The sequence below is a fragment of the Stegastes partitus genome, unplaced genomic scaffold (assembly GCF_000690725.1).
Source record: "Stegastes partitus isolate 25-593 unplaced genomic scaffold, Stegastes_partitus-1.0.2 Scaffold380, whole genome shotgun sequence".
Lineage (NCBI taxonomy): Eukaryota > Metazoa > Chordata > Actinopteri > Pomacentridae > Stegastes > Stegastes partitus.
In genome coordinates, this window is record NW_007578111.1 from 13,109 (window position 1) to 41,041 (window position 27,933).

Here is a 27,933-nt window from a genome sequence, read left to right on the forward strand (position 1 = left end):
ATTTATTATACAAATATGACAAAAATGCTTGATAAAAATTATACATACAGCAATCAGGCTTTTCCTGAAGAATGTTGAGGTGATCCTACTTTCATTTTCTTTGTGTGAGGCACCAGTTCCACAGGTATAATACTGCCACCCCCATGCTTAACAGTAGGTTTGGCCTTCTTCAGGTGAGAGGTCTCACCTTCTCTCCTCCAAACATATTTCTGGTCATTGTGGTCAACTACCTTAATATTTGTCTCATATGACCACAGAACTTTGCTCCAGAAGGCCTTTTCTTTGTCCATGTGATCAGCAGCAAACTTCAGTCAAGCCTCAAGGTACTGCATCTAGAGGAAGGGCTTTCCTGACTGTGGACACTGACAGTTTTGTTCCAGCAGTTTCTCATGCATTGCAGATGTGTTCTGGGGACCATCATGACCGACTGTCTCTCAGCAGCAGGTGATAGCTGGTGTTTTCTTCCTGATCGAGTGACACAACTGTGCCATGCAGTTTATCCTTACAAACAACTGTTTGCACAGATTTTGGGATCAGCAGCCCGAGTCAATCATAATTACTCATGAGAAGTTAAAAGGCAATTCCATGAAGAAAACCTGATTGACACAGCTGTCTAAATCACCAAAACTGATCATTCAAGTTGCTGTATGTATATTTTTGACCCAGCAGATTTTTTTCACTTTTCCAACAAACCTATAAAAATCTGTGAAATACCAAAATGCATGATTGTGTTTCGTGACAAAGATGTGTGGGTTTCAATGATTCCATCATAGAAAATTAAGAGTAATAAAGGTTATTGGAAACTCAAGACTGCCATGATATGCACGGTCCCTACAAGTGTATGTAAACTTGACACATACATAATAAATATTGTTTATGTCAAAAACATACAATTCTATAAAAGTCACATAAAATTTGACACTCCAATATAAAAGAGGAAAAAGGGGGCGTGGTTTTATTATTGTAGGCTATTCATACAAATGTCTGTACAGTATGTTATCCAGATGCATGTTTCTACACACGTAGCTGCATCTACTTATTCCAGATGTATTTAATAGAATATCTTCATTGTCATTGCACATGTACAACACATTTTTTTGCAAACCTATTTCATATGCAAAACAACAATGTGCATCAAGTCAGAGGTATATAAATAAAACAAATAAATAAAAGGGGGGAAAATGCTTTTGAACTAACTATAAAAATGTTATTTGAAAAGAGAAGGAACGATTCTCAATAAGTTTTTCCAGTCTGTTAGTATTTTATGTATTATTTTTAAACATAAATGTATGTATGTGTTTATTTATTGATTTAATATTGAATAAAACTGCACTGCATAACATTATCCTGTTTTTAAAATCTCTCAATGAAATTTTCATGGTCAGCACTCACGATTTGAACACATTTTGTCAAACATTTACGAACCCTGTTGTTACTATGAGCGTGTTTTTTCTTCTGCTCAATGTCAATTGCACAACGGCCCCGCCCTCGGCCGGAGGTCTGACTCGCGCGTGCCCAGTGCGCGCCGCTGCTTCTCCTTCACAGTCCGCTGCTGCATCGACCAGCGCTCACTAACTCTGCACACTCCGCCCCATTAATAAAGGTAAGAAATACACGCTTTTCACACGTCGCTAGTCACAGTAAAGTAGTTGTCTTGTGCGCAACGTGTACTTGTTGTCAACAGTCCGTGTGGCTGTCAGTGAGGAATGAGTCACTCTCCGGTGGGTGGGAGAACCGCAGCCGGGAATGTCAAGGTTTTAGTACCAGTCCAGGCCTGTGTGGATCCCGTTAGTTCCCTGAAATGCACAAACTGCAAACTGTCTGAAAGGGGATTTTCTCACATGGAGATTACTGAGCTCCGTTTGTGTGGTTGGCGACGTGAGATCATCTGAAACGCTTTTTTAAAATCAGCTGTTCTGGTGCAGCGTCTAACTTGAAATAGAGGTTGTGCTTTAAAAAAAAAAAAAAAAAAAGTGAGGTGTTGCAGATCACACAGCCGACGATCAGGAACAATGGGAGGCAGAGCTGGACTCAATGAGCAGCGTGGTTTATGAGACAGGCCGATGTGATGCCAGAAGTCTTTGTTGAAGCGCCTTATCTGGGTCTCTAAGAACGAAGATATCTGATATCATTTAGCACCTTCCTCCTGTCCACTCCTTCCTGTACAGTCTGATTACACCGTTTTACTGACTGTTATTATGCAAGCTACTTGAATGAATAGTAAACCTGTAGTGTTTTCAAATTGATATTGGTGTTAAATTGAGCGTATTTCTTTGCGTAACTCTCCAAAGTTCTGAAACCAGGCTCGTTGATCCAGTGCCAGACTGTCCTATAGTTAATACACCAGTAAAGGGTAATACAGGACAGATGATGGTCAACAACAGAGAGCAGCTACTGTTGTTATGTACACAATAAAACCGTCTGGAAGTGGCTGTCATTCTCCACAGATCATACTATGGAACAAATGCCATCCACACTATGCTCCTCACATTCAAGCTATAAATTGTCTTAGAGTAACTCGACTAAACCTGACCTTATCTCACACACACACACACATTCCTTGTTATATGACACACACACACACACACTTGTCTTGGTTTCACCTTATCTGGAGGGTTGGCCTGCGTTGGGCAACCGCTTGTTTACACAGTTTTATGTCGGGTATCTGGTCATTAGTTGGTCATCAATATTTTTCCACATTAAGAAGCAGTTTTTCAGTGACTGCATGAATGTCAGAATTATTCCTGATGTTATTAGTCAGGACTCATTTGCATTACTGATAGTATTTTCTGAAGTTAAATGATCCAGAACACTGGCTTCACCTTGACAAATAAGAGAATCTTCTTGATTTTCTTCAAATCAATTCAACACAGGCACATTAATTGATTCTGAAGTTGCATAGCATTAAAAAAAAACAATAAATTTCCCAATAATAATAATTAAAATCAAAAGATATGCTGCTAATGTAGCACCTGTGCTTTGTGGGAGGAGACACACCTTTCTATTCAGTAAATGAATAGAAAAGCAACTAAAAAAAATGTCACTTTACTTTTGGTTTTGCTGATGTACCAGATTTTAAGAGCAGGCTGCTATTATATAACCTGGAAATGTGTCACACTGAACTATTTTTCTGTACACGAGATAAGATAAGATAAAACTTTATGAATCCCTGAGGAAATGTTTAAGGGAAGAAGTGCACAATTAACTGGAAAAAATACAGAATTTAAAGGTTTGTCTGCGTTTAATTGTGAACAACCAGAGTGTTTGTGTGCTAACCTTTTTCCTTTCACATGCTCCTGTGTTATTTTGTGGGTCTTAGTTTGACCTTTGAGCTTCAGACGGTACTTCTGGAAATGGTGACGACGAATGGCAGGAGTCTGTTTACATAAACACAGCGTGAAAGCACAATGCAGACAAACACGTCAATTTTTATAGGGGCTTTAATACGGCCGACCCGGAGAAGGACGACGTGTGTTGAAAGCTAAGTCACATGCGGTGTAGTGTCAGGTTCACCTGGGCTAAATTTAGAGCTGAGACTTCGTGATGAAGGCGAAGTGGGAAAGGGTCAAAAATGGACTGTGTGGAGACGGAGGGGGGATACGGAGCGTAGAAGGAACATGTGTGTCTGGTGAAATGACAAAGACAGAGCAGGGATTGTACGTGGTCAGCAAAAAGCAGGTCGGCTGGCACGTAGCTGCTGACCGTTTGAGAAATGATGAGCAACACCGAGGCCTGAGATGATGGACACGACTGTTTGACAGTGATGGAGATCTTAGAGGACATGAGGGAGCAGAAGCTTCCAAGAAAGGAAAAATGTCTTCCAAAGTCAGATCCGGTTTGACCATTTCAACTGAGAGATTTCTGCATTTGTGGTCTTTTCCTGATTTTTCCTTAAAGTGGCTACAATCGGTATTTTTGTCACGAGGAAGTGACTCAGTGAAAGAGGTTCTTTGTAGAGATGAACCTGTGGAGAATTAAGACCTGATTCTGCAGATCAGTGAGTCCCGGCTCATTGTTCTGCTGTCTGGTCAGTGATTTTTCCATCTCGTGCATTGTTTTCAGACAGTTTTCTCTCTTAGATCAGCTGAATATAGTTGAAATATCTGTTAATGAAACTACTAATATTTTGCTGGATGTGTAAATAAGCAAATATTCATGCTGTTATTGCACAATTCATGAATAAGAACTAAAGATATCTTTAACTCTAGCTGTTGCTTCTTTAGTCATTTCAAAGAAATATTTAAGATTTCCACAGAGCAACCTTTGTAAATGTGTAACATGTACATCTGGAGAGAGATTAATGTACACATAGCACTCTGATGCTGTGACGCCAACTTGCAAACTCATTTGTATGATTAGTTATCAGTGCTCTTGTAAGGGGCACAGAGGCAGCAGATCTTCACCACACATCTGCACACAGTCCTTATCAGGTTCACATGTTGTGCGCAAAGTCCATATGTTCATCTACTGTAGCACATAATGTACAACGTGACGCAACAGCCGTACAGCAGAAACGCACGTTAACATTCAGAGACGCCCTCAAACAAGACCCTGTTCTGTGTAAAACAAAAAAGATGCACAACGTCTTGCCAAAAGTTTTCTATTGTCCCTCCTCCTTCACTTCCCTCATCTGAAGACACATGGCAGAGAAAGTGGGGATTGTGGTGCAGCAGGACAAGACAGGAAAAGGCAAGCAGGCAGAGAACAAAGACCACTGTGTGACATGTCACCAACATGCACCCAAGGGACATGGTGAGTGGAGGGTGTGTGTGTGCTTGTAGAGCGACAGATGGATTATCATCAGGGTCCCTGGTTTGCACTTTGGCCGTTAGACCTCAAGATGATAATGATGTTAGCAGCTTTCCCCATTACCCCTGTGCTAATTCCAACGACCGAATGCGATGGCCTGCCCTGGCTCAGTCATGGATGCATTAGCTGATGGAGGCCGTATTTCTCTCAGCAAAGCCTCCGGACGCTGCAGAAAAGAGGTGAGATTAATGGTCGGCGGGGAGCAGCAGAGGAGCACGGCCAGTAGTCAAACATTAAACCAGCTTTAGCTCCCGAGTGAATGCAGGATATTGTAAATGCTCCGGCAAAGTCACCTTGTCAAAAATGTCTTCTTCAGACACAGCATGCACACACACACACACACACACACACACACACACACACACGCTGACCCGGGGGACCCTGATGACTGTGGAGCGGTGCAGTGCGGTTCTGTGCAGGACTGGTAGTTGCTGACTAACCAATCCAGCTCCTGCTTGTGTTAGCTCTGCTGCATTGGCCTGTATAGTGTTTCTGCACATAATACGTCTCTGTCCCGTCACAGTGGGGACGCTGTTTTAGTTTAAACACCGTAGTGACTCATGCAACAAAAGTTCTTTGTGGTCTTTTAAACTAGTCGCACATTTTCTGTCGCTGCTAACTAGAGAAACGGCTCCATTAGTTTAACAACCTCTGCTGCTTGCTGATGGCCTGCTGCCAGGCAATCAATAGGGCTTACATGGAAGACGGAGGGGGAGGAGAAGCGCTGGATATCACCAGCTCCTAGACAGACCTCCCTCCTGCTGGCTGATGTGTACTGGTAGTCTGCAAGTAAATATTTGGTAGAAAACGCTCTCTGCAACGCTTCTTAACCTGTGTGTCCTTGGAAGTGCTCTCCGGGCTGCACTGCTCAGCTGCAACACATGCGGAGCTCCTTGTCGTGTTCAGTTTGTATGTGTGTGAAGCATTTTGACTTAAAGGGGCTCTCCACTGGTTTGGTTAGATCAGTTTAGGCCTCACTGGGAGCACTGGTCAGTCTGTGCTGTGTAAAATCTAACAGAAACTCTGTGATGCAAGCTGAAGGAGAATGAAAGATGTGGCTGTTTGAGGTAGAGAGGCTCTAATGAGAGATGATTTGGAGTTGCATCATGGGAAATGTGGGCTTCAGGAACCCATGCTAGAGAGTAAGAATCAGGATATTTCAACCTTTGCTGCACAGACTTAAAAAAAAAATCGATCTATTGCAAGTTGCACAACTTTGTGGAGACGTGTTACTGTTGGAGTATCCCTTTATAGCAACAATGCATCAGTTAATGCAGTGAACTGTGTTTCTGTGTGTTTTACTGATGTGAAGATGTCTGTGTCCTCAGGCACAATGGCTGTCCCTCCTGCATACTCAGACCTGGGAAAATCTGCCAAAGACATCTTCAATAAGGGCTATGGTAAGTCAACAAACGCTCCCGATGTTGGTCTTTTTATTGCAAGAAGTTGTGTTGACGCAGGGGTCACATTAGAGCTTTTTTTTTTCTTACTCCGTGTCACAGCTGTTTATTTTTGCTGCAGCTTTTAGAACCACACTGTGCAGCACCAGGATGTCTCTTGTTTTTTCTAGCCTTTCTTTGTAGTTCTTTTTTTTAATTCTGCAATTTCCTTTCTCCCCAGGCTACGGAGTGCTGAAGCTCGATGTTAAGACCAAGTCCCAGAGCGGTGTTGTAAGTATTACTGTCGTCTCCGTGAGCCCCGATTGTGTTTAAATTTCATCTGCAGGCCTCTCTGAGCGCTCAGATCAAATGGCTGACTCACAGCTTTGCAGCTCTTCGTGTCAGAGTTTGCCTGACGTGTGCTACATCCAGAGTCAGCAGAGAAACACTGTCTGCCCGATGAGTTTACTCCTTCCTCTCTAGAGCAACGTATCAGAATGGGAAGAAGAAGAAGAAGAAGTGTTTAGCTTCAGACTTGCTGTGTGTCTGTGTTGCTATAAACCTGTTGCCATAGTAAAACCATAAATGGGCGCTTGCTTTTTCCACATGCCACAAACCTCACTGAGAAAAAAAACACACCGTAAATGTTTTCATTCTGTTTCCAAGCTTTTCGTTTTCCCAGTGAGCGGATAAATTTCCTCATGTAAGCTCTGTGTGGTTCTCCCTAATTTCCTCTCTTTTCTCTTTTTTTTTCCTGCTTCTTCTTTGGACTCTCCTGTCAGATGGTAAGAGAGAGAGAGAGAGTGTGTGTGTGTGTGTGTGTGTGTGTGTGAATAAGTAATGATTAAACACAGGTGCACTGCAGGGTAAGCGAGTGATGCCAGTTATGTGTTTGTGTGCAGACAGATGATGTGTGCGGGCTTCCTGCCAACTGTTTCCTTGCAGCTCGTCCCAGCATTACCCCCCAACTGCAGCCGTAACAGCACTGATAATAGAATACGCTCACAACCGACCTCTCCCTCACAGTCCTGCCTAGATTTCTCTTCCCAACTCATTTCTCTTATCTTTAAGGTGTTGCTATTCTTGTAAATAACCAGCCGTACAAACCTGACAGGGATTGTGTGGCAGAGGAAAGGCAAAGAAGCAGTGCTCGCTTCCCTCGTCGTCTTGTTTCCATCCCTCTATGCATTCTCCTCCCCTCTGCCTCTAGTGTTTATGTATCCGTAGCTCTAATTCTGCTTCCCTTTCCACCTCATCCTCCATCTCCCTCCTCATTGCTCCGTCCCTCTTTGTCCTGCAGGAGTTTGCCACCTCCGGCTCCAACAACACAGACACGGGAAAGTCGGGAGGCCACCTGGAGACCAAGTACAAAGTGAAAGAGCTGGGCCTCAGCTTCAACCAGAAATGGAACACAGACAACACTCTCACCACAGAAATCACCATGGAGGACCAGGTGGAGTCAGAGAAACAAGATATTAGTCGCTTTAAGCAACATGTGAAAAGATTTTACTTCATATTCATGTGCCTCTTGTCTGCAGCTGGCTCAGGGCCTGAAGCTCGGACTGGACACGTCATTTGTGCCCAACACCGGGTAAGAGGAACCCCGTTCATGTCTTAAATAAACTAAAATCAGAGTAAATAGTTTGGTAGTTTGATTGTTAATGTAATTCTGCTATCTCAATGGCTTTCTTTAGCAAGAAGAGTGCCAAACTGAAGACCGGCTACAAGCGGGACTTTGTGAATGTGGGCTGTGACCTGGACTTCGACATGGCGGGTCCCACTGTCCACGCAGCTGCTGTGCTGGGCTACGAGGGCTGGCTGGCCGGCTACCAGCTGGCTTTCGACACTGCCAAATCCAAACTGACTCAGAACAACTTTGCCCTTGGATACAAGGCTGGTGACTTCCAGCTTCACACCAACGTGTGAGTCACTGCGTCCCAGAACAGACGAGCAGGAAACGGAAGTCGGACAGTTGGACTACTTGTATTTTTCCTCTGTTCCTAAATCGTGTTTCTGCTGCTGTGTTTTAGGAACGACGGCACAGAGTTCGGTGGCTCCATTTACCAAAAGGTGGACAGCAACTTGGAGACGGCGGTCCACCTGGCCTGGACAGCGGGCAGCAACAACACACGCTTTGGAATTGGAGCCAAGTACCAGCTGGATAAGGATTCCTCTGTGGCTGTAAGAGCTGACCTCAGAACATCTCAAAACACAGCTTATAAATAAACCTTTTATCACTAGTTTTGAGCTAAATGTGTAATAACATTGTTTACTGTAGTCACCTGAGTTGCTGTATTGGCACCTTAAGATTTGCTTATTAGCTCTAAACACAAGGTACAGCTTGTTCCTAAGAGTATTTGATGATAAACTATCTGACAGATTTCCCCTTGTGTGTACAAAATATGATGATATATCCTGTAGTTGTCAGCATGTTTCACAAAAACCCCAGAATGTGAGCCTGCTGATAAAAAAGTCAGAGAATCTTTATCTATTAATGTTCCAAGAACCAACAGTTGTTGATATTTCAAACCTAACGTTGGCATCCCCAGAGCCAAAAACGTCCAAATCCTACACTCGCTACCTCACACACTTCTGAAGCACCATCATCTAACTCCTCTGCAGTTGTTGACCTGAAGCTGACGTATCCATATATATATGATTTAAATTATATAACCCAATGCTGTGTTCGTGATCATCTCACCTGTCTCTGATGCTGCGTTGCTCCTCGCAGACCAAGGTCAACAACGCCTGCCTCGTCGGAGTCGGATACACACATACCCTCAGGACAGGTGAGCTGATTGACTTCAAGTGTTTTCTGTCACAAAAAACAACCCACAGCTCATCGGTACAGCTGGTTAATGTGTCGCTCCTCGTCTGCAGGAGTGAAGCTCACCCTCTCAGCTCTGATTGACGGGAAGAACGTGAACGGAGGCGGACACAAGGTGGGCATGGGCTTCGAGCTGGAGGCGTAAAGGCAAGACGGCAGACAAGAAGAGGAGGAGGAGGAGGAGGTGGAGAGCAACAGGAGACGAATAAAGAGCCCAAATGTGACGACATGGCAAAGGTCCACTCAGCGACACGTTAAAAACACATCTTCCCTCTGAGTCCTGCACACACATGCGCACAGATGCACACATTCTTTGGCCTTAACCCTGAAACCCCAAGCAGCCTCCAAGACCTCCAGTACTGTAATTTCAAAAGCATCATGCATTATTTCCTTTCAATTGTACAACATTTACAGTTCCCACACAATAGTTTTTGAGCATAAATATTATCACAATACAGCAAAAGAACAGACTTCTCAGCGGGTAATTCATGCAACGCCGCTGTTCTCCAGTAACGTGCTACTTATGACCAGTTTGACCACACAAAGTGCACTTTCAAAAGAGCTTTTGTGTCTCAGACATATCCGTGTTCCCTTTGAAAGCACCTTTTTATTCTGACTGCGTGGTCAGCCAAGTTGGGTTCAGCTATATTCTGGGTTTAGTAGGATCATTAGAGGAAGCTTGTTTTGGTATATTGTGGTTTTGTTGCATGCTTTTAAGGCTAGAGGGAAGTTTTCTGACTTTTCATTGTCATATTGACAAGTACAGTGACTGTAAACAGATGCAATAGAGGCTGGAAAAGACGGGTCACACTTCTCACACTGAGTGGGCTGACTCTGATGCCACCAGTTGACCTCAGTAACGCAGTTTTTAACTGTGAACCCTCAGTTGCCTAAATATCTATTTTTTCAGGTCCTGTTTGGTAAAAGGGGCCGACGGCAATTTGGATCTCTGTGTCACCTCTTTGTCTTGTCACGTTTTGTGTCCTGTACCTGTTCAACCTTTACCACTACATTTCACTTTATCTGTGCTGTGCTTTGTATAGGAAAGTTAGTCAACAGTTAGGACCTCAAAGTGATTTTATTGAATAAATGGAATAAAGAATGTCAAACACTAAACGGACCGTGTGTTTATTTGGTTTTGATTTACATGCAGGTGAAAAGAAAAGGAAAACCAGTGCCCTCATTCCCATCAAAATGGAAATTAATCAAAGAAAACACCATTTACAAGATACCAAATTATGATAGAAACGTCTAAAATTTGCATTTTAACAGCACAAGGTTTGTACACACACACACAATAGACAAGATGTAACATCACTTTGCAGGCTCTATATTACAGTGTTGTCTCCAGATGTTGGAATTAAGGCGAAATGTGAATAAAATATTGCAGCTGTGCCGTATTGAATTGACATCGTAGTCAAAGTTCAATAAAAATGAATTGCTATGAATAAAACACTAATCAAGTCAGTTCTGTAGCTGCGTTCACAGTTTGGTTACGATCCATAAATTCAACATATTTTGAATTTCATATAAGGACACGCTTCGAAATCCGTTTCAGACCATCAATCGTGTGTTTTCTCTCTGTCCAACCAAACATCCAACATCTCAACAAAAATTTAACATCACAAACTTTTCACATGTAACTAAACTGCACCGTGTGCTGCAGACGTTCCTGATCTTGACTTCCACATCATCAACGATCCAAGTAAAAAAAAACAGTCACGCAGTCATTCAGCGACAACACTTTACAGTTACACATGTCACCCATATTGCTAAATGATTGTCTTACTATAATAGAACCTAAAATAAAAAAATATAGGCCCAGATACCCAGCTCAGGGTCAGGACATGACAGAACAGAACTAAAACACTCTTTTGTGCTTAAGATGAATGTACATAAGTCCTAAGGTACAATCTGTGGTTTCTGAAGTTCAACAAAAAAACAGCTCCAAACCCAAGACGGAAATATTTCTCCTTACAATCTCAGCAAGACGTCTTTACATATTTACATTCCCCAGATTATATGTAAATTTAAAGGTAATACATGTCATCTGTTTGTGTAATCCTCTACATAAACAGTGGGACTGTGGGGCTGCTTTACTAACGTGTCTCTTTCTCGTGTCCTAGCTCCTCCCAGCTAGGACACAAGAGGTAGGATACAAGTGTGTTTCCTCTCTAATCTCCTCCAGAAGCCTCCTCTCTCTCTCTGAGGTGCATTTAAGACATTGGAAGACCCCCAATTTCTGAGTAACGGAAGGAAACAAGATGTGAAGATCATAATTTATCATAATGAAAAGCACCGTAGGAATGTATGTTTATGGTCTCACTGAGACTTGATAAACCTGTTGTTACTCAAGGATCATCTGATTCAACAATACCCGGCTGATCGGTGCCTAATGAAGTGCAATTTTACCCAAAATGTTCTATTAAAGCTACACAACGGTAAATAATGAGACCACACTCCAGTGGATCCCTCTGACAGTAACTGTAATGAGTGATACAGTTTGCTTCAGTGCACTACAGGTTGGCATTATTTATCCTCTTTATCCCTACAAAGTCAGACAAGAGTATGTAATCTCATTAAGCAAATATGTGCCAGCAGCTACTACACCAGACGGAGCAGCTGGTCGTACGTCCCCGTGTAGTTTGACATCCCATCCCCACGGGGGCAGCAGAGTACCACGCGTACGCTAAGAATGAAACCCGGTATAGGAGAGGTCGCTGGAGAAGCTCTGGCCTCCATTCAGCCACGTCCACTCCCTCAGCATCTAGGACAAAAACAAAACGTTCTGCTTTTTTAATTGTCTTCGCACATTGTTCAGAGACACACAATAAAAACAGCCGTAAACACACATCAGAGTGAGACCAGCGCCCGACTGTGTCCATACCTCCATGCTGCTCTCCGACTCCTGGATGGTGTCGTGCAGCAAACTCTGGAGGCGACTCTCGAACGTCCTGCTCTCCTCCAAAAGAGACTCATCTCTGCAGACACACCCGGTGATTCATGCAGATGTTACTCGTGGCCTCGATAAGTTCATCAAGTGTTTGTGCTTTCTAAAGAAATTCTGTTTCCGAGGAAAACTAGTTGGTGTGAAATGTAGGTTTATGAGGAGTCATGAGTACAAGAAAACTCCTACCGCTTTGACTTAAGTGGTTGGAAAATATGTGAAAATCTTAACAAATTCAAATACCTACTATTTGTGTAAAACGTCAAGTGAAGTTTTATTAGAAAAGTGACTTTCTGGCCTCACCAACATTAACCCTCTGAACCCCAAAACCCACTGGCAGGTGGAAAGATGTGTTATCTTTTTAAAAATCACCAAAATGACCCCATTTCTCAGAGCTAGTAATCGTAAAAATATAATGTACGCATAAATATAATGATGTGGTGGTTTCATCGGAAAAGTTAACCACATCTAATCGTAACATCTCATCAAAATCACTGCATTCAACATGCCTCTTCTAAAAGTTTGCCAATAAGTCAGCTATTTTGTCAACCAGATAATGTAAAAAATGAAAAATTCTGCACTCCTCAGCACAACCGTGAAGCCGTTAGTGACAAATCTACAACCAACAGTCTTGTAACAAAAATTCTCTAAAATAAAATTTGACTTAGAGTTATCTCTACTTCTAGCTGTGGTTGTGCTGGTCTTTATATTGCAGGGAAACATGCCCCCTCAGTTAGTAAAAATGGGATTGAAACAACAAATATCCCAAAACTGCCTGGGGTTCAGGGCTTTGACACAATGGGAGCATCAGCCCCGGTCCACACTAAAGATTTAAAACTGTGTTTTTCTTCTCCATTCTATAAAAATAATCCTGTTCACATGAAACACATAAACATGATTGCAGCTGAGACAAAAATATGCCAAACTGTCACTTGATGACCCGAACTCTGAAAGTCTTGTGGCCAGTCAGAAGCCAGGAAAAGAGATACCAACAATGGTGCATCAAAGATGAAGGAAATCATGTGTGTGGACTGATCCCAACGTTGGAGTTTTTCGATAAACTAAAGATCAACACCTCATTCAAACAAATTAGAAAATCACACACTCTGCCAAAACCTCTGTTTTTCCCTGTCTACATGTCAACACTGCAAACATCCATCCATCCATCATCTATCCACCACTTAATCCTCACTAGGGTCGTGGGGGGCTGGAGTCTATCCCAGCTGACTCAGGGTGAAGGCAGGTTCACCTGGACAGGTAACCAGTCTATCACAGGGCTACACTTAGAGACAGACAACCAAGCACACTCACATTCACACCTACGGACAATTTACAATCACCAATTAACCTCAGCATGTTTCTGGACTGTGGGAGGAAGCCGGAGAACCCGGAGAGAACCCACGCTGCACGGGGAGAACATGGAGACTCCATACAGAAAGATCCCGAGTGTCCGGCGACCTTCTAGCTGTGAGGCGACGATGCTAACCACCGAGCCACCGACACTGCAAACAGTTTCTGAATATCTGCGCCAAGGAACGAGTTTTTTTAAAGCTGTTTTCAGTGACCTAAAACTTCATTTTTGTGTGGACGAAAAGCCACAACACATAGAAATGTTTTGTTTGTTTGTGTTTTTTTTGGATACTGACTATTGAATGAAAACCTAATGTGGGGAAAGAGAACAGGGGAACGACATCCACTTGGTGGTCTGTGCTATGCACCCTAAACACTTGGGTTGCTGCAAAAAGCTGCGTCTGACAACACCTGTGTATGCGTGGACAAGGCCTTCATCCTTGAATAGAAACCTTTGTCAAACACCTGTGTGGTGTGCATGTGCTTGTAAGTGCACTCACAGCTGCTGTAAGCTGTGTCTGGGCGTCAGCAGGGGCGGCACCGACGAAGGTGTTCGTAAGCCATCGGGACTCCCGCTCACCGGGCTGCGAACTTTGCTCTGCACAAGACAAGAAGATGCACTTCATTCTGTGTACGTTAATACAATCTACTGCACCTGCCTATTGTGGAAGATATTACAAAACAGATAAGCTGTAGCTGGAGCAGATATTCCAAATGAATCCTTCAGTGTTTGTGCATCGCTAAGTACATATTAGTGAACATTTTTCCTTCACCTCGATGGCAAATGTCATGAGAAATGTTTAGGAAAACACCCAGGATGTCATGTTTTTGACTATCTGACTGCAACCTCAGTGTGTCTGTGAACTGTTCATGCGTCCTCACACAGGCGACTTTGAGCAGGAACCACAGCTCCCTCTGCCGCCTCTCCTGCAGATTCATCAGGACCTGTTCGCTCTCCGCCATCTTCTGCACCACGCCCTCCACCTTCGGCAGCAGCTCCATCACGCGCTGGCGACACACTGCTGTCTTACTGCGCAACACACAAACACAAAAGCAGAATTTTACCAAGTTGCAAACAAGATCCTTTGCTCCTCTGGATCCTTGGAGCATCCAAATCAAGTTTATTGTCATTTTGCTGCACATGCAACAGCAGAACAAACAAGATGAGGGAGCGCTTCTTCAGGATCCAAGAACTAAAAGCAATTAAATAAAGACGTGTTTGCATGTCTGGATCAGCAGTTCAGCATTCGGACAGCTTGTGGAATGAAGCTGTTGATCAGTCTGGAGGTTTATTCCTTCAGTGCTCCGGAAACGTTTGCCTGATGGCCAAACAGTTTATGGAGAGGATGTGAGGAGTCCTGGAGTCCTCCAGCTGTATGTCCGTCTGGGATGTTATCATGGAGCCGTGTTTCTGTTAAAGCAAACACACAGCAGTCCCTCCACTCTCCGCAGGTTTCTCCCAACAACCGTAGCTCGTCCAGCTCGTTGTGGAGGGAGCGGACAGGTAGCAGCGACGGTCCTGCTGGTCTGGACGGGTTAGCCTTCAGCCTTTACCCACAACCATTTATTAATAATGGCACTGGAAACAGACAGTAACCGCGGACTGGATTGCGTATTTTAAAAAGAAATCCTTAATTAATAAAAGGTTGTGACTTTTCACACTGTTATAAATATAATAGTTTGTCACTAACACTTTGCCATTACATGACAGTTAAATGTTAATAAGTCACCAGAGAGTGTTTTCACTCATTCTGCCTCATTAGGGCTGCTCTCAGAGTTGTGTGGGTGAGTCCAGATTAGACAGAATGAAAAATAATTTAATCTTCTGTTTGTTTCTTTCTTCCTACAGACATTTTTCAAGAAACAGAAACAGCAGATATGTGGCTAATAACATCAGTATTTTGAAGCTCTTATCTACACTTGTGCTTTTCCTGCTTTGGCATTTCAATATATATGCTGCAAAAGCGCCCTTTTTTTCTGTTTCCAAACAAAACTACACTTTGTCAGAGCAGGAAAAAGTCTAATTTGTATCATTAAAAAACAGCTAGAATCAGTGTAGATGCACTAGTTCCAGGCTGCTGGGGTTGTACATGCTGCTCAGAGGAGGAGAACCACATGCTGACTTGCTCCTTTCATCAATTTCCTCTTTATTCAAACAGCATTTGGTTGAATCATGGAGCAACATTCTTCTGCTCTTCCCTTCAAAAGGGTCCAAACAGGAACCATCCCTGCTTTCTAAATCACAAACTTGGTGGGTTTTTTTTTATTCAGTGTGTCCAGCAAGTGCCCTTACAAAGTACGCGCTGCTGGATGCGGTATGCATACAACTGGGACAGTTTGGCAGGAACTTAAGAGCTAGAAGTCAGTTTTGAGATTAATTGAAGTTATGCAACTAGTATTTTTGACACAAAGGTATCCTTGACTTGAATGAGGGCACATATCTGACTAAGCTGTTCATTGTGCATTGTAGCAGCTGATTATTTATCTGCATAATAACAATAAATCATGCCGTGACCTTTGATAAAGTCCCTTTGTCAGTCTGCCTGTAAGCTGGCACCTGCTTTGCTCAACAAATCCACATAATGGACCAGCATAGGCATTTCTGGGATTTTTAGGAGATGTGAAGGAGCCCAAATGGAAGTTCAGCAGTTGGAATTACATTCAGAGTTTAGTAAAAATATGTACCTGAGGTGTGTGTAGAAATCTTTGAGCTTCCTCTCGTAGAACTGCACAGCCTGGAACACCAGACGAACCACTTCCTGAGTGTCTCCTGAGCACCTCTGGTCTGAGCAGAGGGAAGGAAAGAGGAAGGAAAACCAGGAGAATACAAAATGAGGTTTGTTTTCACTTGCAGGCACCGTGACGAGTGTTAAATAAAAAGTGAACTAAAGCGTGAAAAATCCAAACCTCTGGGTTTCTCTCTGAGTTTGCGGAACATCTCCATGGCTTTTCCTTCGCTGCGGATCAAAGACGGGGACAGAGCAGAGTCCGACATCACAGAGCAGCTCTTTCTGTTGTTTTTACAGAGAAGTTTGGTTCAGACTTACAGTGTGTCCAAGGTCTCTCCACTCCTCCATGGCTGCCTCTGCACATCCACGATGTCTGGCTGCAGCTGCATCATCTCCTCCTCCAGTTCAGCCACCTTGGCCTACACACCAGTACATGCATTTCAGTCTTTTTAAAGCACACGGGAATATTTCTTGCAAACACAGGAACACACTCGAGTCTACCTGACCACAGCTGACAGCAGTTTGTTCCATCTCCTTCCACACAGCCACCAGCTTCTCCGATGCTAGAAGGACATTAACCATGAGTCAGATTGCAGATTGAGTCAAGTCTGGATAAATAAGTTTATGCTGGATTTAAAAATCTCAGATGTGCAACTTAAAAGTCCGAAATGATCATTTCTAACAGTAGCTTGAGCTCAAATTTCCTGCTGTCCACAAACACAAAGTGGTGACACGGTACCGATCCCGGTGGCCGTCTGCTCCTGGTATTTGTCCATGTCAATGTGAAGGCTGGTGGTGAAGAAGTCCAGTTTGGCCGTGAGTCTCTGGTGCATGGACACCATCTCGTTCTTCTGTTTGGACAGTGAAGAGTTGTGTCTCAGCAGGCTCATGCTGTAAGAAAGCGGAGAACGTATTTGTTTACCGTATCTAACAGATGCATGTTCAGGGAGGAGTTTGTGTGTGCGTCGGTGTGCCGTCCTACATGGCGGCTTTCTGGCCCTGCTGCAGTCTTTGCCAGTCTTCCTTCAGAGAGCGGATGGTGTGCCACGCCTGGCCACAAGTCCTCCTCAGAGCGCTGTAAGCCAGGAGGTTCGTAGGGTCGGTTTCTATGAGACATAAAAGAGAGGAACACACAGTCAGATATCCATCCATCCATTATCTATAGACCGCTTAATCCTCACTAGGGTCGTGGGGGGCTGGAGTGTATCCCAGCTGACTGAGGGTGAAGGCAGGTTCACCTGGACAGGTAACCAGTCTATCACAGGGCTACACTTAGAGACAGACAACCAAGCACACTCACATTCACACCTACGGACAATTTAGAATCACCAATTAACCTCAGCATGTTTCTGGACTGTGGGAGGAAGCCGGAGACCCCGGAGAGAACCCACACTGCACGGGGAGAACATGGAGACTCCACGCAGAAACATCCCGGGTGTCCTCACCAGGACGCGAACCGGCGACCTTCTAGCTGCGAGGCAACAGTGCTAACCACCGAGCCACCTGCAGCCCAATTTGTGGTTCTTTTTATTTAAAAATATTAACAAAGTATGAGTCAAGCTTGAAGTTTTAAGGACTACAATGTTTGTTTATGTATAATTTAACCTTAAATATGATATAACCTTATCTGCATATGATATTAAACAAATTATTAAAATTTTTTTTGTTAAGATAAGTAAATCCTAAAAAAAGATATATTTTTTTAATATCCTGAGTTGGGAATAAAACAAGTTTTATACTCACGGACATAACGGATATTTTCAGGAAGCGTTCGAGGAGCAAACTGGGGTTCATAATTGCAAGACGAGCGATCAAACAGGAAGACCAGAGGCAAGTCCGTCCGCCGCCCATCCACCTTCTACGGACACAGATGATAACAACAATCTGACTCAAAGCATCATCACATTCAGCTCTTGAACATTCTGCCAAAGCGCTGCATGTACAGTGCTTATGTTTGACATTACCATGTAATCTATGATGGACAGCTTGAGCAGCCCATTAGGCTCCAAGGCTATCCCCGCCTCCACCAGCAGCTCCTGATTGGCCGCCGGGATTTTGGCGTCTTTTTCTATTCTCAGCTGCAGGTTGGCGACGGTCTCATCATTCGAAACGGAGTACGTCAGGATCTTAGCGGACATCATGTTCACGACGTGAACCAGCTAAAGGAGCATCAAGAACACGAACATAGAAGTAAATGTAAACATACTGAGTGAAGCAATCCAAACCCTAACCCCTGTGGTTACTGATCTGACCTCTAAAAACTCATCTGTGTGCATCATTTGGATGTAACTATCTTTCTCTAATAAACAGACCGATGAAGTATGAAGTAGAAACTCTACATGTGTAACTGGAAATTTAAATATGCGTTGTTTTTAAACAGTTAAAGGTACACTGGAGTTACATGGTGCTTTTTCCACTCATTTTATGTTTCCTAGTACATTAAAAAACACCATACGGACGTGCTAACAAGGTTAAAAAAACAACAACTAAACTTTCACTGCAGGGGGTTTTAAAGTTAGGAAAGTTGCCTTTAAGTCGTTGTTTTGTCTCACCACAGTGCGCTCACATGGGAGTAAATGAGACAAAGTGAACAAATACATCAGTGCGTTTCTCAGCTAACCTTGAGTTTCAGTATGAGCTCCAGCTGGGAGAAGCAGTCGCTGGGTGTAGCGCTGCTGTCTTTGCCTCTTTCCTGAGGAGACCACTTCAGCATCAGCTGCAGCCACTTCTCCAGCTTCTCTAATAACAGACTGCCAGACAACCGCATCAGACTGAGATAATAAGTGTCTTAAATGATCATTTTCATGCAAGCATGTGCGTCACACATAAAATCACCTGTTGAGGTTGTTGGGTTGTGGCAGATGCTTGGAGAAGTGGACTTCCCCACTGAGGTCCTCGTAGACAGCAATGTCATCGTCCTGCTTCATGCTGAGTTTATTGTGCCTAAAAAGCATACAGATGGATTACATAAGAGAAAACAATCTGGTTTTGAGTTAAATATCTTTTTTATGAGTGTGCTATTTGTTTTCCATTTTATCCTCAATTTGATTGTGGTCAAGTCTGACCTGATACACAGAGACAGAGTTTCTGCAATTATGGGAAAGTGTTTTTGCTCTGCGTCAAGCAGACGCCCCTCGACTTCCACAGTGAGGACCGAGGGACATTGACGTTGGCACAGCCCACGTATCCTGCAATTCTTTGAAAGCTCCTGTTTATTCCTATATTCACTGAGCGTTAAAGTCCAGTCACGAAACAAAAACATCTACCTGCCATAAAACTTATCATTGTGAAACACTAAATCACAGCATTGTGCAGTTTCATTAAGCCAGACTGTAGCAACAGACGTGTTCATTTCAGGTATAAGAATTTCTGACAACTACCAGGGAACCGGTTGCCAGGTTGGTAAGAACGGCCGAAATCCTGTGATACACTCAAACACCAAAGTCCCGAAGCTCCAGTAGTCCACAGTGACCGTGTACTTCTGCCTCTCGATGAGCTCCGGAGCCTGAAAGAAGAAGTTAAGAGAAAAACACACCGGTTCAGGTTTTACGATTCAGAATGTGACAACGGAGGTCGAGTGTAATTACTCACCAAGTACTGCAGCGTTCCAACAAACGACGTGCAAAGGCTGCTCTGGTCCAACTCCTTAGCATAGCCGAGATCTATAATCTTGTGGATCAGCTGAGCAAAGAAAGAAAGAAAGAAAGTCGGATTTGCTCACAAAATATATTCAATTTAATTTTTATGCTGTCAGTTTATGACATAAGCAAACTCAGGGCACTTTACACGGTAACTTCAGAATTTAAAAATGGACAAACTAAAGGTATATTTTGATATTTTGGGAAATTCTTGGAAAGCAGATGTTGTTTTCTGGTGCATCAATGCCACTCTTGCAACTACTTTAAAGTACTATAAAATGGAAAATTGGTGTTTTTATGTATTGAATTTTGATGGGATTTGACAAAAAAAAAAACTGAGCTGGAGAGTAAGCAGATCTTCTTTGCCCAGCTAGCTGTTTCTTCTTGTTTCTAATCCTTCATGAGCTCAGCTAGTTGGCCGCTGCAGCTTCCAGTTTAATGCATGCAGGTATCGATCTTCTCAACTCCAAAAATACTGAACTACTCCTTTAAATCCTGAGAACCTACATGAGGGGAAAATGTACTTAACTTCTGTTTTAAAAATCTTCCGCACCAGAAATTAAGGATTTACTGTCTCTCAAGACAAAAACAAGAGTTCATGAAAAACTATAAACTTAACACAGATAAAGTTTGTTTGGCTCCGTTTCTATAAAGACTGCAGCGTGCGCACAAACATGAATATATAACCTCTTTAATAAGTCTGCCCTCGGTTATATAACGTCCTTCAATCTGCTGCATCCTCTAGCAGGCCAGAGGATCACATGCTATGATCTGTTACATAATGGACAGAATAAAGGGAGCCCACAGAGGAAGGTAAGGGCAAGTTGATCCCCAAAGTTCCTTGTAACTGCAAGGACAAGTTTAAACTATTGAGTTTTCCACATTAAGTATTCAGCGCGAGGGTAAACATGTGGACGTGAGAGAGAGACGAGTCTCTTCTGCTTATTCCACAAAACCCACACGGAGGCCAAACGTCTCTTTGTTGTGGTTTGGGTGTATTTGCCACAACAATATGGTTCACAGAGTCTTTAACTCACCCTCTTCTCTCCCTGCTGCAGCACAATGTTCTCTGGTTTCAGATCTCTGTGGATGATCCTCTTCTTGTGGAGGTACGTCAGAGCCGAAGCTGAAAGAAGAAGGAATAAAGAAGGAAGCATGAAAAGGCTGCAAAAGAAGCATTGTACATGAATATATAGATTAACATTTGTAGGTGCAATTTGTTTTTATAAACCTGAGAGAGACTCGTGGCTCCATCTCATGAGAATAACATTAATGCTGTATGCAAACAAGAATAATGCATATGAGGACTGATAATAACAAGTGATTGCAATAAAAACATCTGTTTGTCCACCAGGGAGGAACTACAGATTAGATTTCTCAGCAGATCAGGGGCGATTCTTATTCAAACAAATGAACAAATGAAGCATCAGTACTGGTTTCAGTCTCAAAAATGCAATATGAGTCAGACTCTGATGTAAATATTGCACTGCTTTCATTTGTGCCGGAGAAATTATCCTTTCATAATACAAGTAACTGACTGAAAATCCAGAGAGAAGCTTGTGGTCACGTCGTTTTAATGCTGCAGGATTTTCAACAGGGACACCGCAGCTGAACAAGTCATTCAACTGATTCGTTTAGACTCAGAACACACAGCTTGACACTGAAGATGCACAAAGGTAAATAAATGCAGCAACAAAGGATGTTGTCATTTTTCTTCCTTGTCACCATCCATCACCTACATTACCCACAATGCACCTTGACTGGCAACAGTATGGTCTTGTAGCTCTCAGTGTTAAGCTACAGAGGTGAGATCTCTTCTTCTTCTTCTTCTTCTTCTTCATGGCCTAATTAATTTTTTTTTAAAACTTGGTCTTCAGCAGACTGTGCAGCTCCCTTTATAGCCACAAAAGGGTTTTTTCTTGGATGTATGATTTAGCTGAGAAACGTATCACGCTAAAATATTTCATGATGACAGTTATTGATAATTCTTAATAGCCTATTTTTGAATAAAGACCAGGAGAAAAAGGTTTAACAAGTAATAACAGGGCTTCAGGCGAACCTTTCTACTGGCAGCACTGGTGATGCCAACTTTCTCAGATGGTTGCACCAACACATGATTCAAGTTTACCCAAGTGGAAACTCAGGAATTTTATCTACATGAACTGTTTTTTTTACGAGTGGACTTTCCTACAAGCTCACTTTGAACGTCACATCCTGCAGTCAGTCGTGATCATTTCATTGTGTGAATCCAAATCGTGATCACTGTTAGCTGTGCTCTACGGGGTAAAGCGCTGCCCTGTATAGATGGTTTCATATCCAGCATCATTGATAAACATGGCAGGAAACGTGCGACACACCCTGAACCCACATGTAACATGTGAGCAACGTGAGAAGTTAAACCACCAGAGGTCAGCGAGAACAAGACTTTTAGCCGGTGTTGAGACCTGGAGGAGTCACGCAAACGTGTAGTCAGTTGTAACTGGAGGTAAGTTAATAAGTTTTGCCTGGATTCACGACTGAAACTCTAATGTCACTTCACTAGTGCGTCACACGGTGACTAGTGCATGTGTTGGCACAGAGTGTTCAGCGAAGCGGAACTCGTAACCTTTAGGTATCTGATACTGTGTGTGTGTGTGTGTGTGTGTGTGTGTGTGCGTAGGTTTGTGGGTGTGGATGGACATGCCAGTGTTGTTCCCTTCACTCATGGTTTAAAGGTGATCAGTCATTATCAGGAAACGTGCACCAGTGGGTAACAGGAAAAGGAGTTTCTGTGTGTGTGTGTGTGTGTGTGTGTCCTCGTCTACATAAATGTGATCCACACCATATGGACCTGTTTATGCGACGACAGACGTTCAGCGCGGGTCGATGTCAGCGCTACTATCTAATGTTTAAAATACAAAGTATAAGAGTCCGATTGTTGACGTGAGCATATGTATGAGTGTGAGCTGTCGCCATGGTGACTAAGAGGTTTTTTTGGGTTTAGGGTCGCTGATGACATCATGATACCGTTCACCAGATCCATTTCCTCCATACTGCAGGGAGCTAATCACGGTGCCAGCTCACTCCCTCACCCGGCTAATACATCACTCTCCCACGCACACTCACACGACTTCAGACGTCACAAAGAGTCGCGTTTGAAGTCCGAGCGAAATACTCACAAATATCGCGTAACAGAATCATAACGGAGCCCTCCCTCATTCCACAGCAGTTCTCCAGCAGGTTCAGATACTGCGGAGAGAACAAACACAGACACTCGAGAGCTGAACAACGTGAGCCAAACGTGGAAAAAAACACAATCGGGCACAGGAAAGCAGTCATTAATCTGTCTTTTTTTATTGAACTTTCCTGCTCTTTTGTTCTTCCATTATTCAGTGTATTGTTTTTATAAATGAGGCCCAGATTCAGGAACCTTTTTCACATTTTTGCACACGTCATTTGATTTTTTGGAGCATTTCTATTAGCAAGTTTTTTCAAATTGACAGCGCTTGAGCTGTAAAGACTTTATTTTATTTTAAACAAAATCATTAAACTGTTGGAAACTTGTGACAAAAGAGGACGGTGCTGTTTCTGCGCCCACAAACCGCTCCATCTGCCCCCAACTCGGCCGCTTAGTTTTTGACCATCTGGGATGCTTTGAAATTTTTATGACACTGCGGTTTGTGATGGTTGGCGTTTTCCTCTCCGGCTGCCCTCAGGCTCGCATGGTTTCAAATTAAAAAAACTGCACCACATTTATGCCCCAAACAATTGCCAGGACAAATCGGAGCTGAGAAACACAAAAAGATGCGAGGAACAGTCACATTTGTGGTTCCAGCTTCGATGCACGCTGTCATGTAATTTCTGACCCTGATGTACACACATAAAGGAAGTAACGGTTTACACATTCAGCCCTTTCGCTGAGAGAAAAGTGGCTCAACAAAAAGTGCCAACGCATGATTCCCACTCCTGTCTGATTCAGTGTGATTCAACTGTTTGACCCAAATTTCCTCGGGCTCAGTGTCAGTGACATCAGCCACACGCATGCAGACCCGACTTTTACCTTTCTCAGGTCTCCGCCCTGACAGTACTCCATGGCCAGCGGCGGCATGTCGTTGGTGGCCACGAGTTTCTTCATTTCCTCTGGAACTTCTCGAGCTGCGACCACGTTGACGTGATCCAACCTGAGCGAGTAAGAAACAGAAAGACGTTAATTATGAATAACTCCTTGGTAGCAGCATAAAAAAACATATAAATCCAGACACAGACCACTGGTTATCAATGTCTTTGGCTTCACTGAAGCAATGTTGACTTGGTTGAATATGTCAACATGTTTTAAGAAGTTCAGCATATATGTGATTTTTCTTTGTCTTAATTGAATATGTTTTAGAATTGTGATGGAAATTATCAAATTAGCAAGAAAAATGTCAAGAAAAATCCATCCATCCATCATCTCTACACCTTAATCCTCACTATGGGGGGTGGAGCCTATCCCAGCCGACTCAGGGTGAAGGCAGGTTCACCTGGACAGGTAACCAGTCTATCACAGGGCTACACTTAGAGACAGACAACCAAGCACACTCACATTCACACCTACGGACAATTTACAATCACCAATTAACCTCAGCATGTTTCTGGACTGTGGGAGGAAGCCGGAGAACCTGGAGAGAACCCACGCTGCACGGGGAGAACATTGGAGACTCCACACAGGAAGATCCCGGGTGTCCTCACCGGGACACGAACCGGCGACCTTCTAGCTGCGAGGCAACAGTGCTAACCACTGATCCACAACACATCTATACATGTACGTGAATAGTATTTATTAAATCTATACTTTTAGCCTTAATGTACTTTTGTATTTCTTGTCTTTCTTCTTCCATCTCATTTGCATCAAATTCCTGTAACATCTAAATTTCCTGGTGAGACATTAACAAAGTTTGTCTCATCTTGAGAAAAGCAGATTTCTAAGTATTACATTGTTTTTTTGCTGTTTTCTGTTGAGTCAACCTCTTATTGGTCCCCATCACTGATCAGACCATTTCTTTCACAGATCACACCTACGTCACACACGACCAGCGATGTCGCCTTTAATCTCAAATTTGTTCCATCGCAGCGTCCAGCGAATGCATCTAAAACTCGCATACTTTCACAACTGCGTGTAAGATTCTTCAGAACCGAGTACGCCTCCCTCCCCACTCTCTGCATCCCGTAAAGTCGGCCTTTTGATGTGCTGTTTTACTTTCTCCTCCTGTGTTTTTTCCTTCTTTCGCTGCTGCTTTCATAACTCTGACTGGAACAATGTGTTTCTGATTGTTACGGGTTCAGGCCGTATTAATACAGGAGGCGCATAACGATAACAAACTCAAACTGATACCAGATCGAGCAGGAAAGCGGTTCGCGCCGTAACCACAACACCGCACGACACGTAATCGGTGTCGTAACAGTTAGAACAGCAGGAGACGCATGATAGTCATCACTAGAATAATAAGCTGCTGGTTAGTCGTGCTTTTTTCTGCACATCTGTAGTGTTTGCTTAAATTAATAAAGAACTAAACATACGTAGAAGTGTTAAACATGTCGACATATGTGATCTGATGATGTTTTTCTCAATCGTGTTCAGACTGAAATTATTCGAGTGGGATGAAACCTGCATCAGATTGTGTTTTTTTCTTGGTTTTTGACTGCAACAAGTGAAAAAGTAATGCAATACAAGCTCTATAAACACATCATAACTCAAAAACAAACCGATGTGTTTTTCAGTGTGTGAGTGCATGCGTAAATCTGTGTTAAGTAGCTGTAATAATATAATGGTAGGTTGCCATGTCCCCTGCCCTGTGGTTTTTCCACGAGTTGAGCGTGGGTGCACGGGAGGGCTGCGGTTGTGACCATGTCTGTCTGAAAACAACACGCTTGTTAAAGTGGGACAAGGAAAGAAATGGTTTTATACGCATGTTTGCACCAGCAAATGACGACGAATACACACACACAAAAAAAAAATAAAATCAAAAACTGCAAAAGCTGGCATACAACCCCAATGACCTGACAGCTAAACTGAGGTTATTAGCGGGCGTGTGCGGAAAACAAATGCCCGCTGAAGCAGAGCAAAATGAGGAGGCGGTGCCAGGAATAACCAAAGCCACCAAAATAACCCAAACGTCCATGCCTGTCTAATTACTTAATGTGTGATTTTTACTATTTCAGGATACAAATTTAGTTTTTATATTTCGAGAAAACTTGTGCAGCAGATGGGTACATAAAAGTCAAATGTCGAGCTCATAAGCACCCACTTGTCGTGGAATGTACCGCCGTGAGTCACGACAGGTCAAACCAAAACGTGTCTCACATGCCAACAGGGAGTTTCAAGGCAAAGCATCAAAGAGGTTTTTTTGGTAAAAAAGAATATAGGGAAAATCACCAATTTCTTCAGACGAGTTTAAAAAAACTCATGTGTCACACGCTGAGACGCATCACTGCGGAAAAACAGACTCCTGGATCTCTGGTAAACAGAGAGACGAGCTTGAGCAACGTGCAGCGGTCAAAAAAAACAAACAGAAAAGTTTGGAAATCGGGTCATCCGGTTATCGTCTGTGAGCCTCCATCAGAACAAAACAGTCCATGCCAACGTATGGCACACATACAGCCTTCATTAATGCATGTCTGACCTCTAGGCAGGTCTTTACTAATTCAGAGACCACGGCCTGTGTCAGGATCGATTTATTTTGATGTATTATTCAGCACATAGTTTCTTGCTGATGTGCATCGCGGTGCTTCATTATATTTTCCGCTGATCCTCAGTGGTTAAGATGCAAACACTAAGCAGTCTTGGAAAAATGTAATGACGTTGCGATGTGCCTGTTGTGTGTTCTGCAGAGGAGCGGGATTGAAAGTGACAGAGGAAGGATGCTTCCCCCAAAAGGAACTAAATGTGATCGATGCACGAGAACATGGCACTGACCTCTTCATGATCTGGATCTCCAGACACCATCTCTCTTTGTTCCTGTCGCTCAGTTCCTGGCGGCACTGCTTTATAGCAATCTGCTCCTCCGTGTCCTGAAAACACACACAATGACTTATTCCTCAGGCATCAACTCCAACCAAAACTAACCCTTGCTTAAACCCACTGGTGGACTGTTAGTAAGCAAGCAACAGTTTGAGTTACTTGTACTTTACTGGACTATTTTCTTTTTCTAAGTCACTCTCAGCTTCTCCTCCACCACTGACGGCTTTAGTTACAAGCTGCTTTACAAAATGAAGATTTCTGAATGCAAAACATATGATGAGCTTATAAAGCATATAATAAATGTCATATAATATATACACTGGTCAGCCGTATTGATTAAGCCACTCCAACGGCACCTGTCAAGGAGCTGAATATCTTAGGCAGCAAGTAAACACTCAGTTCTCTGAGTTTTTGTTTTCGAAGCAGGAAAAATCTGCAAACGTCAGGCGCTGAGGGCCAAATTGTGATGGTCAGACGACTGGGTCAGAATCTCCATAACAGCAGGTCTTGTGGGGTGTTGCAGCACGCAGTGGTTAGGATCTACCAACAGCGGTCAAAGGAAGGACAACCAGTGAACTGGCAACGGGGTCATGGGCGCAGAAGGCTCATTGATGTGAATGGGAGGTAGGCCCATGTGGTTCAATCCCACAGAGACTGCTGGAAACCTTAATGGTGGCTATAATAGAAGAGTTAGAACATACAGAACATCGCAGATTGCTGAACTGCCCATACTGGACCTTATCCACCAATAGAAGTGTTTACAACAGGTATGTGGGCATTAGAACGGTACCATGGAGCAATGAAAGAAGGTGGCTTGTTCAGATTTTTTATTTTTTTTTGCATCTTGTGGGCAGTCGGATGTATGTGTTGTTTACCCAGGGAAATACAGCAGGAGGACGCACTACAGGAAGAATACGAGTTCTGGATGATGTTCTGGTGGGAAACCTTTACTCCTGGCATTCATGTGGATGTCACTTTGGCACATATAAAGTACCTTAACTTTGCCACACAACACCCTTTCATGGCAACTGGGACTCCAGTGGCCTCTTCTAGCACGATAACACTCCCCGCAACTCTGAAAACACTGTTCAGGAATGTTTAGAAGAACATGACTCAGAGTTGAAGGCGTTGACTTGGCCTCCAAATCCAAATCCAACGAGCATCTATGGGAAGTTTTGAGGGGAAAAAAAAGCACAATCCAAGGGGGCCCTATCTTGCAGCTTACAAGGACTTAAGGATCTAAAGCTAGGGGCTGCAAGGTGGAGCGGTGGTTAGCAT

General features: G+C 43.2%; 2 protein-coding genes across 4 annotated transcripts; one reads left to right on the plus strand and one right to left on the minus strand.

Annotated features, from left to right (window-relative positions):
- The first annotated feature begins 1,496 nt into the window (after positions 1-1,496).
- On the plus strand, positions 1,497-10,131 carry vdac3 (voltage-dependent anion channel 3). Of its 3 annotated transcripts, XM_008284895.1 has the most exons (11): positions 1,497-1,603; positions 4,637-4,752; positions 6,138-6,209; positions 6,430-6,479; positions 6,971-6,973; positions 7,489-7,641; positions 7,727-7,779; positions 7,883-8,110; positions 8,219-8,369; positions 8,920-8,977; positions 9,069-10,131. In XM_008284895.1, exons 2-11 carry the CDS (start codon positions 4,641-4,643, stop codon positions 9,158-9,160), a joined length of 972 nt encoding a protein of 323 aa, XP_008283117.1. In that variant the 5' UTR covers positions 1,497-1,603; positions 4,637-4,640; the 3' UTR covers positions 9,161-10,131. The 3 variants fall into 3 exon arrangements, with proteins under 3 accessions (XP_008283117.1, XP_008283118.1, XP_008283119.1); XM_008284896.1 differs by lacking the exon at positions 6,971-6,973; XM_008284897.1 differs by lacking the exon at positions 4,637-4,752.
- On the minus strand, positions 10,123-26,843 carry ikbkb (inhibitor of nuclear factor kappa B kinase subunit beta). The gene is made up of 20 exons (XM_008284894.1): positions 26,611-26,843; positions 23,719-23,839; positions 22,838-22,907; positions 20,717-20,805; positions 19,633-19,722; positions 19,422-19,546; positions 18,877-18,984; positions 18,662-18,791; positions 18,006-18,200; positions 17,785-17,899; positions 17,024-17,147; positions 16,781-16,932; positions 16,543-16,604; positions 16,360-16,460; positions 16,220-16,269; positions 15,998-16,097; positions 14,195-14,342; positions 13,813-13,910; positions 11,903-11,996; positions 10,123-11,782 (listed from the first exon to the last, which is right to left on the minus strand). The coding sequence occupies exons 1-20, from the start codon at positions 26,616-26,618 to the stop codon at positions 11,705-11,707; spliced, it is 2,058 nt and encodes a 685-aa protein (XP_008283116.1). The 5' UTR covers positions 26,619-26,843; the 3' UTR covers positions 10,123-11,704.
- Between the last annotated feature and the right edge of the window lie 1,090 nt (positions 26,844-27,933).